The 17,597-nt window shown below is 36.4% G+C and overlaps 3 protein-coding genes across 3 annotated transcripts in view; 2 read left to right on the forward strand and 1 right to left on the reverse strand.

The window, feature by feature from the left end:
• LOC142348157 (serine palmitoyltransferase 1-like) overlaps positions 1–17,597 on the reverse strand; it is a 467,259-nt gene that overhangs the window by 271,064 nt on the left and 178,598 nt on the right. The gene's annotated exons all lie outside the window — the stretch shown is intronic.
• Positions 2,269–8,594, forward strand: LOC142348582 (carbonic anhydrase 2-like). Its single transcript, XM_075399975.1, has 4 exons — positions 2,269–2,658; positions 4,826–5,002; positions 5,191–5,448; positions 8,357–8,594. Exons 1-4 carry the CDS (start codon positions 2,502–2,504, stop codon positions 8,539–8,541), a joined length of 777 nt encoding a protein of 258 aa, XP_075256090.1. The 5' UTR covers positions 2,269–2,501; the 3' UTR covers positions 8,542–8,594.
• LOC142348154 (heat shock 70 kDa protein-like) lies at positions 13,446–16,173 on the forward strand. Its single transcript, XM_075399365.1, has one exon. The coding sequence runs from the start codon at positions 13,734–13,736 to the stop codon at positions 15,666–15,668; it is 1,935 nt and encodes a 644-aa protein (XP_075255480.1). The 5' UTR covers positions 13,446–13,733; the 3' UTR covers positions 15,669–16,173.

Here is a 17,597-nt window from a genome sequence, read left to right on the forward strand (position 1 = left end):
TTTGTTACAAAAGAACTTGTAAAAAAGTTAAATTTAAACAAAGGTATTAAAACCACAAAGTTTTTTTTTAGAAAACCACTATTATCAAAGCCACTAAATTCAAAACAAATCCTCGGTGGGAAACAATGATAATTTTTATTCATAGGTTATCAGTAACTCATCACAATAAGTCGCATGGCAATAAAAAATACACGAAGAGCACAAAGTTTTGAGAAAACGCATGGTATCAGCTTTATAAAATTCAATAGCTTTCAACAAAAGCAAATAAATGCGCAAATTTTTGCCTTGAAGTGATAACAAGGTTGTTTACCATTTAAAAGTTATCAGTAAGACAAAACAACATGTCATTGACAAAAAACAACAGCAAATACAACCAAAATAAAAAAAAATTGGAACAGTGCGAGAAGAAATTGTCGATGTTTGTCAGGCATAGGTAATCAATAAGCCATCACAATAAGTCTTATGAATTTAAAAAAAAACAAATGCAGGCAGAAACCAAAAATTCTGTAGAAAAGTGAGATAAGGAAGTGTTGAACCATTTAAACCATAAGTTTTTTCTCTGAAAATTTTATCTATAATCCATTGAATGTCTTCATTAAAACAATGGGCGCCATCACTATAAAGATAACGTGATAAGATTTCAAAAAGAACCAATAATACGAAATCTCCAAAAATAAAAAAAAAATAAATCTTGTGGCATTGAAGTCTTATAACCAAAAATTAGGAGATAAAACCGCTAACGAGATTAGTTTTGCTGGAAGCTACAGTAGGAAAGTGGTCCTGTTATTACTAAGACTGACTTAAAAAAAATAAGATTAAGATTAGTTAATTTTAAAAAAAGTTAGCAGTCTTAACAGCCATTACCTGTCCACTCAAGGCACTAGATAGCTTCAATTTATGCTCATTGCGAAACCTATTGCACTTTTAGTCGACAGGTTTATGCCATAAGATTTCAAAATTTTAGTAAAATCTCAAAGGGAATATCAAAATTTCATATGAAATTAGAAAAACTTAGATACGAATCCGAAAAAAAAACATGAGCGATTACTTGGAAAACAATTTTTTGTTCAATGGACTTCTTTTGATTGCATATGAGGTTCGCTATTAATAAAACTTCGATCTGAAAAATGACTAGTCTCTAGGTGACTTGAAAAAACAAAAAAAATATGAAAAATTTTCTGAAAAAAGCTCTGAAATAGAATTCGGTCTCTTTTTACAGTAAAATTGCCTATGAGACAAGAACTAGTCTTTTTTATTGCTTTTTGTCTTTTAGGAACAAAAAATCGATTTATTTTGTGGCGTGAAATCTAGTTTTGAATTGAAATTTTCATGAAAAATGTTAATTCAACAAAAATTGCGGTAAAAGTGAACAAAAGTGAACCGAATATCCCGTGTTCACATGAAATTTTAAACCTCAATAACTCCTCGAAAAAAACAAAATTCAAAAAACTCTTTTCAATTTCGAATTCTACTCTGGATGAGCTTTCTAATGATACCACTCACATTTCTGTACGATGAATATATCGATCGGCCAAAATTGTCTGAACAAAAAAAACCCATTTGAGTATATAGTTCCTCCCCCCAACAAGTGGGTTCGGAACAAAAATCTGGATTTTCGCCATTGAATTTTAGATATTGTGAGACCCCCGAGTTTTAAGCAATTAGACGGCCATTTTCTTGAAAGCCGGAAAAAATCAGTGGTTTTTGAAGCAAACATTTATTACTATCAACTGCTTATAATTAAACCTAAAAATTTTCTTCCAGGCTTGACAAATGCGACTTGTAATGATAGAATGAACGCCTCTATGTCGACTATCATAGTGAACTTTCCATATAGGCTACGCTCTAAGACACCAGAAACATCTTAAAGGCATTTTTAACTCCAATTTCTTCATAGTCGCTGTTAGATTTTCAGATTGTCGTAGATTGTCGATTCAGTAGGTCAAATCGCTCTAACGCACTTTATGAAACTTTTAAAGCTCGTAGCTTCATTAGTGGTTCATAATGAGCCGAAAACACGCCATTGTCTACAATCTGTTACACACCTTTCCACATGCAAAAGTGCACAAATTTACTTTTACTTTGCTACTGATTTTCATTCGGCTTTAATTGTATACACAAACAGCTATCACGCAAAACGCATTAGTTAACGTATAAAATCTGAAGCCTTAAGAGAATATTTTATCCGCCAAACTCAAAGGTAAGTTTTTCAAAAGGCTTTCAAAGTTCGTTCATTCTATTATCTCATTACTTAATTGGACGATAGTTTGTCTTCTAAACACGCCTTTATTTTTATGTTAAAGAAAACTTGTGTGGTTTTAAAATTCAACTCAAAATCACTATCGATAATCTTGTAAACGAATTGCAGAAGCCGCAATCTCAAAAAGTACAAAAAATAATTAATTTTCTCGAAAACAAATTTGGTAAAAGACGGAGCTTTTAACAATCTTGAAACAATTTTTGAAATTTTTTTCGAAAAAATTCCAATTTTAGACAACAGAATGAGTTTTGATAATTCTTGGCATCATCAAAGTCAGTTCAACTGGCCGAAACAATTTCCAGTATCTATCAATGGGGTGAGGCAATCTCCAATAGACATCAGAGAGAAAGACGCACAGATGGTTCTTTTGCCTCATTTCAGTCTTCGGCTAATTGAAGGTAGACAAGTAACATTCTAACAATAACACTTTTAGTTCGTTTTGTTCTGAAAATCATTTCAAAATTTTTGATCGATTTTTTTAAAAATTTTCATTTTGTACTTTGGAATCAACTTGGCAGTTGTAATTCAAGTGAAAAATGACTGACAGACAAGAAATTTTTCATAAGTTAGAACTGATATCTTCAGATAGAATTGGGTTTATACGTGCGAATTGGGTTATACTACCACAACCGAACATGGGAGCAATTATATATCCGCTTTAGTATCTGAAAGAATGCATGTAATAAAGACTACTAATTTGTAATCGGATTATTTAAATCAATGGAAAGAAATCTGCTACCATGACATTGGGGTTTCTGGCACGTTGCATAATTTGGCATTGAATAATTTGTCATCTAACCCACAGTATAGAAGCATAGTTGGAGTTCTGAACGGCCTGTCTTGTTACAGATCACTTTAAAAACACAAAAAAACTGACTTAACTTTCTCTATCGGGTCGAGCTTTTGTCGAAAAAATAATCTAAGAACTGCGGTGAAAAATAGCGGTGAAAAGATATATATGTTTACCACAAAGCTTCCGTGTCCTTTAGCGATGAATGCGGTGAATTTTTGTATGATTTGAAGTTTTCTGCTGTGAAAATTTTATTTTCACCGCATTAACCGTAACTCTTACAAAACAGAAACTGCCGTACACGGTTTCGAAACTCTCAACTCTACAACATGCATGTCTACAACATCTTATTCCTCTGCGCCATCTGACACTTTCTTCTAAGATATGTCTTGTGAATTTAAATCAGATTCAATAAACTACATGGAAAACATATGCGCTAAATTTTTGTAAGAATCGTGGTGCTTAGGGGTGAAAGTTTTTTTCTCATCACTTTAACCGGTGGAAATATAATGAGTTTTCTAGATAAGCTAGAACAAAAATGATTGCTATTTTAGATTTCCCATACATAGGGGATCTCTGACTATGAGTTTGAAATTATTTGGACATTTTCGCAACATTTTCATGACATTTTATGTGAATTATATACGTTGTTTTACTAAAAGATTGCTCTTAAAAGTTGAAAACTTTCCATCTGTCAAAACTAATCAATAAAATCTCAAGTTAATAGTAGTAAACAGATATCATAAATAGAAAATAACTTTTATAAAAAACGACTTTCGCCACCGCTACCGCAGCTGTGTCTATTTCAGTCAAGTTTGCTGTCAAAGGGGTGAAGTTTTTTCAGCGCTTTCAATGCATTCACCTCAAGTCTTGCATACTTTCATTTAAAGTTTGAGTCGATAGAAAATTGTGCTAACTTATAGCCAAAATTTTGTGTAATATTTTCTACGTTGAAGATATTTTGTGAAATTAGAAGTTAATTGTGTAAGATTTGCATTTCTTATCGGTTGATTTTTTCACCGCATTCAACGCTAAAAACTGCAATACTTGCATCTTTCCACCCAATTCACCGAAATTTTTACATTTTTTGGCAATTTTTAGCGTTGACATTTCTACCCGGGCGTTTGTAACCGTCCGTCGCAATAACTATCATTGAACGTGAGAAACTGCGACCTGCAAATGATAACAAAAGTTCCAAAAGTCAATAAATGTTCAAATACAAAAACTATGTATCAATTTTGTTCAAAAATTAAGTTTTTTTACATTTCTAAAAGCTCACACTACGAAGCGCGCCTTTGCATGAAAAGCTTGAATTGCATACTTGTTAGATTCTGGTCAAGGTTCACCAACTGAAGTCTCGGACCAAATGACCTGTACCCAGATGTTGTCCAGACATTTTATCCAGACTTAAGTGCACTTTTGTTGGCCTCCCACTTGTTGAGAGGTCGACTTTTGAAAAGACCTTGGTCGACCGATATTGGGTATGAAAAGACCGTAGGTCAACCTATGAAAAGACTTTGTGCTACTTTACTAGACTTCTCGACCACGTGAGGTAGAGAAATTGACCTCACTTTAACCTTATTGCTCTCTTAATAGCGTCCACCCATCGACTAGTGTCATGACCACATGAGTTTGATCTGGGAATGCCGAGGTATCCACTTGAAGTGCGTCCAATCAATGGTCATTTAGGTGTGGAAAAGCACGACCTGGGTATTATTTTATTCAACTGTTTAGTATTTCATCTGATTTGTATGAAATTTCTTAATTGGTTGCAGGTGACCCGCGTGCAGAGTGGACTATGACTAACAATGGTCACACCCTCAGTCTGGCTCCCCCGGCTGGTGTCAAGTGGCAGCTCTCTGGCAGTCTGCTCAAGGGAAAGTACATCCTGGACCACTTCCACAGCCACTGGGGAGAGAGTGGAGACTATGGCTGTGAACACATGATTGAGGGTAAGAATAAAACCCAAATATTATAGCCGCAGTGTTTTAATTAGTATAGCCATGTTTTCATATTTTTTTATATGACTGAGCAAACTGAAGGTCCATATGAGTGTTTGACTACCTCAATGCAGTGAAAGATTGAAATTGAAAATATGGGAGATTCACCTCGGCTTAAATTCCAAAAAAAATTTGTCAAGGTCAAAAGTACGCGGGTGAGACCCACTTCGTCTTCAAATGGGCATCGGGTCAAGGTAAAGATGTCGAGGATCAACTAGCAGTGTGGGGAATCATGATGGACGAATCACCCAAATCAGAACCTCTAGCCCAGAGGACATTTGACGACTTGATTGGGAAGTACATCCACAAAGTGATCAAACCTGGCTCCACCAAGGTGCCCGCTATCAACTTTGCTTCCTTAGTGCCACACGGATCATCAGAGTATTTCGCATATCAAGGTTAGAGATCAAATCCTTGTCAAAATTTATGCAAAACCCCCGATAAAAAGTTTCACAGATAACAGTAACACACACTTTTGTGTAAATTCTAGAAAAGCGGTTTGATTGCAGAATATGGTGCCTCGAAGTTGAAAGATTTATTAATTTTGTTCATTTATTATCTTCTATTCTTAATAACTTGATATCGTGTTTAAATTATTGTTAATGGTATCTATATTGCTGTGTTTACGTTGGCTATCTTAACCTTTCAAATGATTTAAGTTGTTCAAGATTTCCTTAATTTTTTCTCATTTTTGTCAAATTTGCCAAAATTTGTTGAATTTGTTTATGATAGTGTTATTGGTTTTACCTTTAGAGCTAGAGGAAGGTCACTGAACTATTTGATTCGGCTTCTTCGGCCATAAATTTGACAACAGTTAACGAAACTCAATCATTTTAATCAAATATCGCACAAAAATACATATTACCAAAAAGATTGTTTGAATTTAGAGGAAATACAGATCCAAAAAATGATGCCATAACATTGAAATAACTCAAAAGATGGCAAGTGTTAATTCTGCTTTGTACGAGAGTCTATAGTCATCAGTTACAAATTATATTTTTGATGACTTTTAGAATGAATGATTTCAATGGACGTGTAGCAATATCGAAGCTTTTTTTGTCTCATCGACACCCAAAAATTGTTCGGATTGTATTGAGCGCTGTCTTTTATTATAATTTGGGCATTTTTTGGTTTTACTTTAAAGTTGACTACAAACCAGAGCGATTTCATATCAAGTCTCAGTTAATGACAGATACTATTAGGGTGTAAAAGAGGCTCAATCGAAACACTATTATTTCCCGAGAAAACTTCATGGTTTTCATGGCTTGAAAATAAAGTTTTCGTAAACTTTAATTGAAATCTCAAGTTCCGCCGCACTGTTGTTCTGAAAAAATCAAAATAATATATGCTGCAATTGGTTTTGTTTGGAAGTGTAAAAAAACAATACAGTGATTTCAGTTGATACCTTATGGCTTTTAGGACTTTGAAAACATTTTTTTGAGAAAATATCAATGCCTATTGAACTCTTTCGCTTTTTTCTTACTCCTGTTGGTCTGAGCTTAGTCTCGGTAAAAAAAAACGAAGCCTCTTTTAAGAAAAATAAAACTTAATGATGTTTCTATGGCTTCGATACTACAAGCTAAATACTACAAGCAAACGTTAAATATATCGTTCTTTTTTGATTTTTGCCTTGTTTTGACGTAACTTTTGCTATCCTGTCACATTACCATAATAAGGACTAGTCCCATTTGCATTAGAAAAAAAACAACTGAATAACTATAGTAATTTCATTGAACAGTTTTTAATATTAAATGCAGATTCTTTTTTCGCAAAATTTAACCCAGTTTTTGCTATTTGCTTGTATTTGTTGTTATTTTTGTAGTCGTTTCACATAATTTGAATTGTGACAGGTCCCAAAGATTTCTTGCAGGGTTTAAAAAAACTTATTTGTTGATTTCTGGCGATGCCAGGTTGTTATATTGACATTGAAAATAATAGTCTTGAAAATTTGAAAGAAAATATAAAGCTTGTCATATAATGGCTTATGGTTAAAGGGGCATTAACACTATTATCCAAAGTGCTACTTACATTGTTGTTTTTTAGTCTTATTATTATCTTAGATTAATTACGCGTACAATTGGCTTACTATGGTGTTACAACAGTATCTCTCTAGTTTTTTGGTGGAAAATTTATGGTTGCCTTGACATTTGAAAATGGTGCCTTCAGAACATTAATAGGTATATGAATTTAGTCAGTTTTTTTATCTCATTTCTGTTAACTTGCAGCATAGTCCCGTGAAAAGAGACCTGTCTAAAGATAAGTCGCGTCCCCCTTTCTAGTGAATAAAAATTTGTTATCTATAAAATCTTTATGTCTAACTTAAAATTTATACTGCTCTGATATTGCAAGATTCCGCCAAAATGTGCGATTTCTGAATTTTTGCCCATTTTTAAGGATTTTTATCTTATCAACTAACATATTAATGACGGGACCTATTGGATTCATAAGAAGATGAAAACTAACATCAATCTTTTTTTGATTGAATATCTTAAGCTTCTAACGGCTTCCACTCCGTTTTTTAGAGAAATTCAATTGAATTTTTGAATTCCGCTATATTTGTCTTTGGTTTTGAGTCGTATGACAAATTACGGATAATACAGACCTCACCTGCTTCCTCTGCAGGCATAAAGAAACTTAAATAATGTTTTCAAACGATAGTTGATGGTTTTAGTGAATTTGAATAAAAATGCTTTCGAAAGTACAAAGCACTTTTGTTCTTTTTGGCCGACTTGTTACCTTGTCTTATTGACGAGAAGCTTTAATATATTTTCTAGTGAATTGCAATGTTACTTTTTTAGTTTACGTTTCAGCCAACGCCGTTTTGACTTTGTTATTAAGAGTTTGTAGAAAAATTACCTTGAGTTTTGATCGCAATCAGTGTTCGTTTTTGCTATATGATTTTGTTGTTTGTCTCTTGTATCCTAGTTTCAATAATGACAGGTCATATCGGCCCTCTAATGCGTCATCATTGGCCCTCAAATTCTCACCAGTTCAAATCATGAACGAATCAAATTGTCACCTCGGACACATTTTGAAATTGTAGCCCATACAATTGGGTTTTCAGTGCCAACAAATAGGTTTTAGCATAATCCTCATGACCAGCGTGATTTTGTAGTGGATTTCAAGTCTCCCCCACTTTCAGATTGTTAACAAACATTTAGTTTCTATTAAAATTTAGTATATACATGATATATATACTTGAAAAAGTATATAAAAGATTTATACTTGACAAGGTGTACTTAAGATTGATTCATTGCCTACAAACTGCCATTTGTTCATCTTTCTGCAAAACATTAACTGATACAGGATCGCTGACTACTCCACCCTTCGCAGAAATTGTTCTTCACATCGTCTTTAAAGACCCGATCGCAGTGTCCAAGAAGTACATGGACCAGTTGAGGAGTCTGGGCGATCTTCGAAATGGGAAGATAGATGCCAACTACAGAGCTATCCAGCCACTCAAAGATCGAAAGATCTACTGGTCCATTTAAATAAGAGAAACCTGAGAAAAATTTTGCCAAAACTGAATTTTTGCTATTCTCCCGGGTAAAATATTCGAAAATTTCGGATAATTTCAGCACAAATTTCCGTCATCTGCATTGCATAAAAAATTTTTATCCAATAAACAAATCGGTTGAATTTTATTGGAAACTTTAAGACAATTTCACCTGGAAGAAAAGTATATTTCTTCGAAAACCGCTTTAAACTGTGAAAAGTTGGAGAAAAAGTTGTGTTGGGCTTTGTGTTATTGATGGCAGATCATGATGCAAAGTATTACTTACAATTAAACGAGTTTGTACAAGTAAAACTTCAATAAAAATCCGAAGAAAACATTGTCTTATTTTAGAAAACCCGTGTTAAAATTGGAAAAGTAAAACTCAAAGGGATGACAATGTAGTGGTGTAGTGTAAATTATTATCGGTAATTTTCTATGAAAGGCTAATGTAAGCCTGAAAAAGTAGATATTCAATTATCTAACTGATTATTTGATGTACAAAAATTATTTCGGATAATTTCACCACTGATTTATGCAATGGATATCTTATCTTGCTCTATGCAAGAATATCCGTAAAGAAGTCTTTCAAATTTTTCATACAATTGCAATTACTTAAAAGCGTCAGAGTTAATTCTTCCCCCGTGAAGAGCGTAAAAAAACGAGTCAAAGATGCTTAACAAATCAACAGCTGCATCAAAAAAATGTTCGCCAAATTAAGTTCTTGCTTAGAAAAATAATTGTCTTTTAAAATTTCTATAATTGACCATTAAACATCAAAATAGCTTCTTTCCGGCAGTTATGAAAACCAAGCCGTGAAGAATAATTTTTATTTTGCATGATTCGGTTCTACTTCTTTTGATCCCCATTTACTTAGCGCACTATAATCTTACACCATATTTTCTTACCCCTCAACCATTTAACAGTGCAATTTGTTCATCCCAAAATCGGTGTAACACCGAAATATTTTCTATCTATTTTGATGTCCAAATGAACAACTAGCAAAGTTAATGATCAAAGGACTCAAGTTACACAAAACTCCTGACGAGTGGAATATTAATAAACAGATTGCGTTTGTTTGAAATCGCAGAATTACAACAAGGAAATTTTTAGCACTTTGCTTTATCGCTGAAACCTTGATGTATCTGACTTCTGTAAGTTGCGATTTTTATATACCTGAGTGTTGCAATAATTTAGACACGGTTCACTTTTCAATAAATTTTAATTGCCTTATCAGGGACTAGATGAGAACCCTAATTCGCTCATGGATATAAATTTGGTTTTTGAAACTGAGCTTGCTGCTTCAGTTTTATAACAACAATGATTCAATATTTTACAAAAAACGGTGTTATGAAAGGCATGAAATTGTTTTATTCAACCCTTTTTTTCACTCAGATTTTAATCTCTATTAACAGCAAAAATTAGATTTGATTTTGACCTAGTTATAACAATAATGGGAATTTTAAAATGAGGGTGGCGGGGTTTAATGATATACGGGTTTAAAAATCGGAAACAAATTAAAGCGGGGTTAAAAGAATAGGCTTAAAAAAGAGGTCACTTTAATTCCAGTACTTATACAATTTAAGCAAAAATCTATGTACAGCATCAGGCACACGCTCAAAGCGTGACGCACAAAACTAAAAAATTCAAAATCAATCGTAAAGCATGCATACAGACGTTACTAGACAGGATGGGCTTTGAAGCCAAGAATTTGAGTTTCTCGGAGAGAGGGAATTGTTTGAGTTTCTCATAAATATGAAGGTTTGTTGGGATTTATTACCCAATCAGAAATTACTTATAACTTTTCACGCTTGCGTTAAATATGTTAAACTGAATAGAATAAAATAAGTCATGCTATGGCAATTAATCTACTTGGAACACGCGGAAATTTCTGACTTGCAGGCCGTTGGGTGCGCTTCCCGGCGATAAAAAAACCACAGATTTCCGAATTACATCCTACAACGCATAAGAGGGGCAGGGCCGTGAAAAGTTGTCCGTAATTGCGCGTCAACTGATATTCCGCCTTCTAAATTGTACGTCAAGTGATATTGTGCTAAATTAGAGCACAAAAAGCGGGAGGGATTCTCTACTAGGTACCAAAGGGGGTAAATGTTGAAATATTCCGTTTGTTGGCAAAAGCTTTTTGGACAAGCGATTACTTGTTTTCTAGTGCAATACAGTTAGATCGATGTAAACTTCTTATTAATTTTCCAATCAGCTAAACATTTTCGTCGGGCTAATGGAACATTTTTAGAAGCTGCTAAAAATTTTTTAAGCTAGGGTTGCTGGTTGTCTTCTACCAAGGAATACTCAATTTCAAGACTTTATTTTTTAAGATAATGCTCATGAACTTAATTCAAAAATCTCATTGTTCTCTGCCCGAAAAAACATAGGGCGTACTGAAATGGGTGCTTGGACAATGGATCAAAAGGACAACAGATCGAAAACAGAAACCGGGACAATAGATCGAAAAATAATTTCTTATCTTATTGGTTGAAATTAAGCACGTATTTGCGAGCTGCAATTTGATTACCACATTATGGCCGTTCCTCGTGAGCTTTGGCCGTACCTTAGCGGCCCGTGGTACTTGATATGAATCTAACACAACCGGTGCTAGGACAATAGATCGAAAGACAACAAATCGGAAGCGAAAATTGAGACAACAGACCAAAAAATAAATTTTTCAAGTTGCGTATTAGACAAACAGATTTGAGTGCTCATTCATTATAGAGCATAAAACATGTTCTATTGAGATATTTTGCTCGGTTGTGATAGAGTCATATCAAGTCCCACAGGCCGCTAAGGCATGGTCATGGCTCTCGAGGCATGGCCATAGCGTGGTAATTATTGCAGCTCGCAAATGATGCTTAATTTCAACTAATAAGAAGTGATTTTCGATCTATTGTCCCATTTTTCTATTATCCGGTCACCCATTCCAGTACATCCCATGTTTTCTCTTGGCAGAGAATAATGAGATCTTTGAATTATGCGTACATGAGTATATCAGTTTAAGCGCAATTGCGGACCACTGTTCACGGCCATGTCTCTCATGTGCTGTGGGATGTAATCTGGAAATTGCGGGTCGGTTATCGCGGCGGGGCCCACCGACCCGCCAGTCGGAAATTCTTTTCGCTTTGTATTCCAATTCGGCTAATTGACCTAGCAGGGTTAAAAAATCGCTAGCTTATATTCTATTCAAGAATAGCCCCCCACCCCCCCTCTGCAAAAGGGGGCAATTGTTGAAAAGATCCCTAATCAGATTGTTTGGCCAACGAAATCAAAGCTTTCTCATTTTTTCTACTGCTGAAGGCCCGTTCGGCTAGAAGTCCTAGCGCCCTCTAAGTACTTGCTCCGTTATGTATGGTGCTAGGAAAATTGGCCGACAGGGCGTTTAGCCGACAAGGAAAAAATGAGAAATTTAGCCGAAAATTTTATCATAATTGGTAATAAAAGTACATAATTGGTCCATAAATCAGTAGTTCGGTTGTGATAGATTCATATCAAGTCCCACGGGCCGCTGAGGCATGGCCATGGCCCGCGAGGCATGGCCAGATCCGGTAAAATACGGTCCGACCACGGATAGACCTTCGTTACACTAGTTGATGAAAAAACTGCGGTATATTTGTCCGCTTACGAAATAGTGCTTTATATTGGCCAATCACAGTATATATTAAACATTCGAATTTGCTCTCCTTTCAGCAAACGAAGTAATATAATAGCTGGTGGCTGCCGTATTGGCCGGCAGGGCCTTTAGCCGACAACCAAAAAACGAGAAATTTAGCCGACAATGTACGTAAAATGAGCGTAAAATTTATTCTGAAGCTGTGATTGGCCCATTTAAAAAACATTCCTAAGCGGACAAATATACCGCAGTTTTTTTTAATCAACTAGCGCAAAGGTCTATCCGTGGTCGCAACCTCCCTCCCCCCTCAACCCCGTCAGGGGGGTTGCGGCCATGGAGAGGCCGAGTGGAGCGCTACCCGACCGCACACCAAAGGTAATGGTCCACCGAACTACTGATTTATGGACCAATGAGACTAATAATGAAAATGTCGGCTAAATTTCTCATTTTTCCTTATCGGCTTAACTATCCGCTTGCAATGCAATGGGAAATCAATTCTGCTGTAAATAGGAATTCTACGAAGGAATTAAAGACGATGATGAGTTGGCCGAATATCTTCGCAACTAACAGATACTGCTATTGACTATTTCGGTATCATAATCTGATAATAGCTGATTGAGTATTTTAGTCCTGACTTTGAAGATGCAAGAAATGAAAGCTAGCGCGATTAGCTAGCCCCCTAGATACCCTCTAAATACTTTCGGCTCATTTCATTAACTGCTAAATAAAGCGCACACAAATTTGAATTTGAAGCTTAGTCTATTCTGGTGGCCACCGACGTTTAGCCGACACCCAAAAAATGAGAAATTTAACCGACAATTTAAGTAAAATGAGCAATAAAACTTATTCTAAAGCTGTGATTGGCCAATTTGAAACACTATTCCATAAGCGGACAAATATACCGCAGCTTTTTCATCAACTAGTGTAACGAAGGTCTATGCGTGCTCAGACCGCCGTATTTTACCTCATCGGGCCACGCCTCTCGGGCCATGGCCATGCCTCAGCGGCCCGTGGGACTTGATATGAATCTATCACATATCACTGCCGAACTACTGATTTATGGACCAAATATGGACTTTTATTATCATATATGATAAAACTGTCGGCTAAATTTCTCATTTTTTCCTTGTCGGCTAAACGTCCTGTCGGCCAATTTTCCTAGCACCGTCTATTCTACAATGCTCGCCATTTTGAATATATCGTGTGGTGATTTAATGTTCTAGAATATTCCCTTAGCGTAATACAATAACACGCAGTGCGTCATTAAATAGAGTATTCTAGAACAAACTAATATCAACCAAAGCATGCTTGTACACAGAGCTGAACAGAATGAAAGAATGACGCCGCAGAATGTTCTAGAAGAGAATATTCTGATCAGTATAAAAATCATGCTCTGAATCACGGTTTCATTAACTTTAATTTTCAAGTAAAAACATCAAATTTCAATTTAAATTCAGCTTTCGATCTTCGACAAATTTTGGCATTGTATTATTGAAAACAATATATTCAATACATCTATTCAATTGAAACTCGTTTCTATAACTCGACTCAAATCTCTAACAAAAACGATGTCTCGATTCGCGCCAGCAATTGGAATTGACTTGGGAACAACCTACTCATGCGTAGGTGTTTTCCAAAATGGAAAAGTGGAAATAATCGCCAACGACATGGGCCACAGAACAACACCATCATACGTGGCTTTCAACGATTCAGAGCGGCTAATTGGAGATTCGGCAAAGAATCAAGCAGCTATGAACCCCAACAACACAGTCTTCGATGCCAAGCGTCTAATTGGCCGAAAGTTCTCAGAGGACACAGTTCAAAAGGACATGAAACTGTGGCCATTCAAAGTTGTGAACAATAACGAGAAACCGCAAATTGAAGTTGAATACAAAGCTGAGACGAAGAGATTTCACGCTGAGGAAATAAGCTCAATGGTGCTGACCAAAATGAAGGAGACAGCAGAGGCCTACTTGGGTGCAAAAGTAAAGGATGCAGTAATCACAGTTCCGGCTTATTTCAACGACGCTCAAAGAGCCGCTACAAAAGATGCAGGAGCCATTGCGGGTCTGAACGTCCTGCGAATTATAAACGAGCCTACAGCTGCCGCTCTGGCGTATGGTCTGGACAAGAAAGTTTCAAGCGAGAGGAATGTCTTGATATTCGACCTCGGAGGAGGAACTTTCGACGTCTCGATTCTTTCTATTGAAGACGGGATGTTTGAGGTGAAATCGACCGCAGGAGACACCCATTTGGGTGGGGAGGATTTCGACAATCGATTGGTCAAACATCTGATTGAGGAATTCAAAAGGAAACATAAGCAGGATCCCTCGCAGAACAAGAGATCCCTAAGACGTTTGAGGACGGCTGCGGAAGCTGCAAAGCGAACCTTGTCATCAAGTTCTCAAGCTGCAATCGAAATCGACTCCCTTTTCAATGGAATCGATTTCTACACTAACATCACCCGGGCTAGATTTGAAGACCTCTGCAGTGATCTGTTCAGAGGCACTTTGGATCCGGTAGAACGAGCTTTACGAGACGCACAATTGAGTAAAGGACAAATACATGAAGTTGTTCTGGTCGGAGGGTCGACCCGAATTCCAAAAATTCGAAAACTTCTGGAAGAGTTTTTCAATGGAAAACAACTGAACTGCTCCATCAACCCCGATGAGGCAGTGGCTTATGGCGCAGCAGTCCAAGCTGCAGTGCTGACAAATGTCAAAGACGAGGTGATCAACGATGTCCTTCTAGTTGACGTTGTTCCTCTTTCCCTGGGAATCGAGACTGCCGGAGGAGTGATGACAAAGTTGGTAGAACGAAGCACCAAAGTACCAACCAGAGCTCAGAACACATTCACAACTTACGCGGACAATCAACCAGCAGTTACCATTCAAGTATTCGAGGGCGAACGAGCCATGACGAAAGACAACAATCTTCTGGGATCCTTCAACTTGCAAGGAATCCCGCCAGCTCCCCGAGGCGTCCCGAAGATTGAGGTCTCGTTCGACGTTGACGCAAATTGCATGTTGACAGTGACCGCGAAAGACACAAGCACAGGCAAGAATGAGTCAATCAAGATAACGAATGACCAGAACCGACTAAGTCAAAAGGACATTGACAGAATGGTTGCTGATGCCGAGAAGTACAAAGCCGAAGACGACGCCTGCCGAGCGAGAGTTTCAGCCAAGAACTCGCTTGAAAGCTACATATTCACTGTCAAGTCTTCGATCGAAGATCCTGCCGTAGCCGAAAAGCTGGATGCTAAAGACAAGTCTATGGTTGTGGACTTACTGAAGGACGCTGAATCGTGGCTGGAGCGGAACCAACTCGCCGAAAAGGAGGAATTGGAACACAAAATGAAGGAAATTCAGGATAAAGTGGCACCAGTTATGAGCAAGTTGTACTCCGGTGGATCTCCGGGTTCCAATGGGTCTAGACCAACGACGCAGGGCATGAACGGGAATTCAGAGGCCAAGGGTCCTACTATTGAAGAGGTTGACTAAATGATGAAAACATTACGAATGCTCGAAAACTGCTTAACTCATCTTTTGCAGTTCAATAATTATTTAGTTAATGTTAGAGAGTTAGTAAATGTTGTTAATTTGTGTAGATTATTATCTGTATGTGCACTTTCGTTTCTTAATTTAATTATTCTTGGATTGAATGAAATTTCTTACTTAAAGGGACTAGTTAGACAATGAGCCGAGATGCTTTGGTTTCACCGCTAAACATTAAACCTAAGGCGAGTGACAAATATCTAAGGACTGTTGATCACGTATCAAATCAAATTACATAGTTTCAAATGTACCACTACAATTCAACAGAATTGAAGACGTAATAACAATCCTGAGCTATCTTAAGATAAAAATGGTCTTAGAAAAGATCTTACCGGTGTCTTAATTATTTGCCTTCTATTTGTACATCACAAGATGTAAACCAAAGTAAATAGGAGCAGCAGAGCTATCCCTATTAGATACAAAATAAACCCTTTAAAAGCATCTCAATATAGGCATTAAATTTCATTACTAAAACAGCTGAAGTAATACCGAGAGTTAAAAAGATTTGTTTCAATAAGTATCACACAATCAAGACAGGTATTTAAGGAGAAAACGAAGAGAAAAATTAACAAAAGAGAAAACTAAATTAGCTTCAAAAAGAAAAATACTGCAGAATAAACAAGCATAGCAAAGACGATTGTGATACACTTCAGATGAATGTGCAAAGACTCAGGGTCAGATTTGATCGCATCCCTCTAAAAGTTATCCGCTACCCAACCTCAATCAATTTCGCCGGTTTCCACAGATGAATTCAGAAGAAGGCGATAATGATTGTTTAACGTATAGATCACAGATGCCACACCGATCGTTTTAATCCTACGAAATGGGTACAACCATTTTATGGAGCTTCACTACAGTCTTGATAACATACTAGCATTTTAAAAGATTGGATATGCATCAAATGAAAATCCTGACTTTTTACTTACGTTCCGGAGTTTGTACGTTAAAAGAATTCTAGCTTGATCCTCTAATTATTCGCACCATAGAAAAAATTAAAACTAAAAAAGTGCATAAGGTTTGGGAGACCATTTTTTTTCTAAAATCGATGTTTCATGTCATTATTTTATTTAAGAAAACCTATAGAAAATTGCTGGCGAACATAAAAACCACTCCACACGTTTCAGCGGTTTCAAATCTGTCCGGATATCATGTTTATGCAGTTCACCTTTGTGATCTGAATTATCCGCTATACTGTAGATTACCCTTTCATTCCTTGCTTCTCAATTAGTCCCAATAACTAATCGTTCAGCTCTGCTGAATAACAAATTACCTGGCTTCTATTAATAAAAAATCTTCATATAAACAAATCCATTGACGCGCCTATGACGTTGAGTAGACCCTCTGATGGTGTACAGATAAACAAAATCAGTCACAGAGTGTGTATGGGCCGCTTTTTAAAAATTTTATATCCAATCTAAAAACTTAGGTCAAAAGAAAAGATCAAGATAACTTCTTAAAAAAGCGTTCTGGTTTGGACCACGGCAAAATTGAATCTCTTCCGCGCAAATAGATGAAAAAACAGCGATCAAGTGATCTTTGTATTCAATTGATTAGAAATTTTTTTTCCCAATATGAACAATTTTAGAAATTCAAAGATAGTTGAAGATAGGTCAACTGTACAACCCGAAAGTTAATTTACAGGAACAAGACACAGTAACGAGTAGTAAATTGCTTAAAGATTGTGCTTCATTTCCCGCAGACAAAGTTATCGAGTTTCAACTGATTTTCATAGTTTTTCGTCCTTTTTTATGCTTCTAGACACGCTTCTAGTCTGAATGTGGCACTGAAAGTCTCAAGTCGTACATACGTCACAATACTGATTTATTGGAAGTGAGGTGGAACGAGTTTGTGTTTCCGTTTCTTTTTATGTACTAA

This window comes from Convolutriloba macropyga, chromosome 10 (assembly GCF_964194025.1).
Source record: "Convolutriloba macropyga chromosome 10, txConMacr16.3, whole genome shotgun sequence".
Lineage (NCBI taxonomy): Eukaryota > Metazoa > Xenacoelomorpha > Acoela > Convolutidae > Convolutriloba > Convolutriloba macropyga.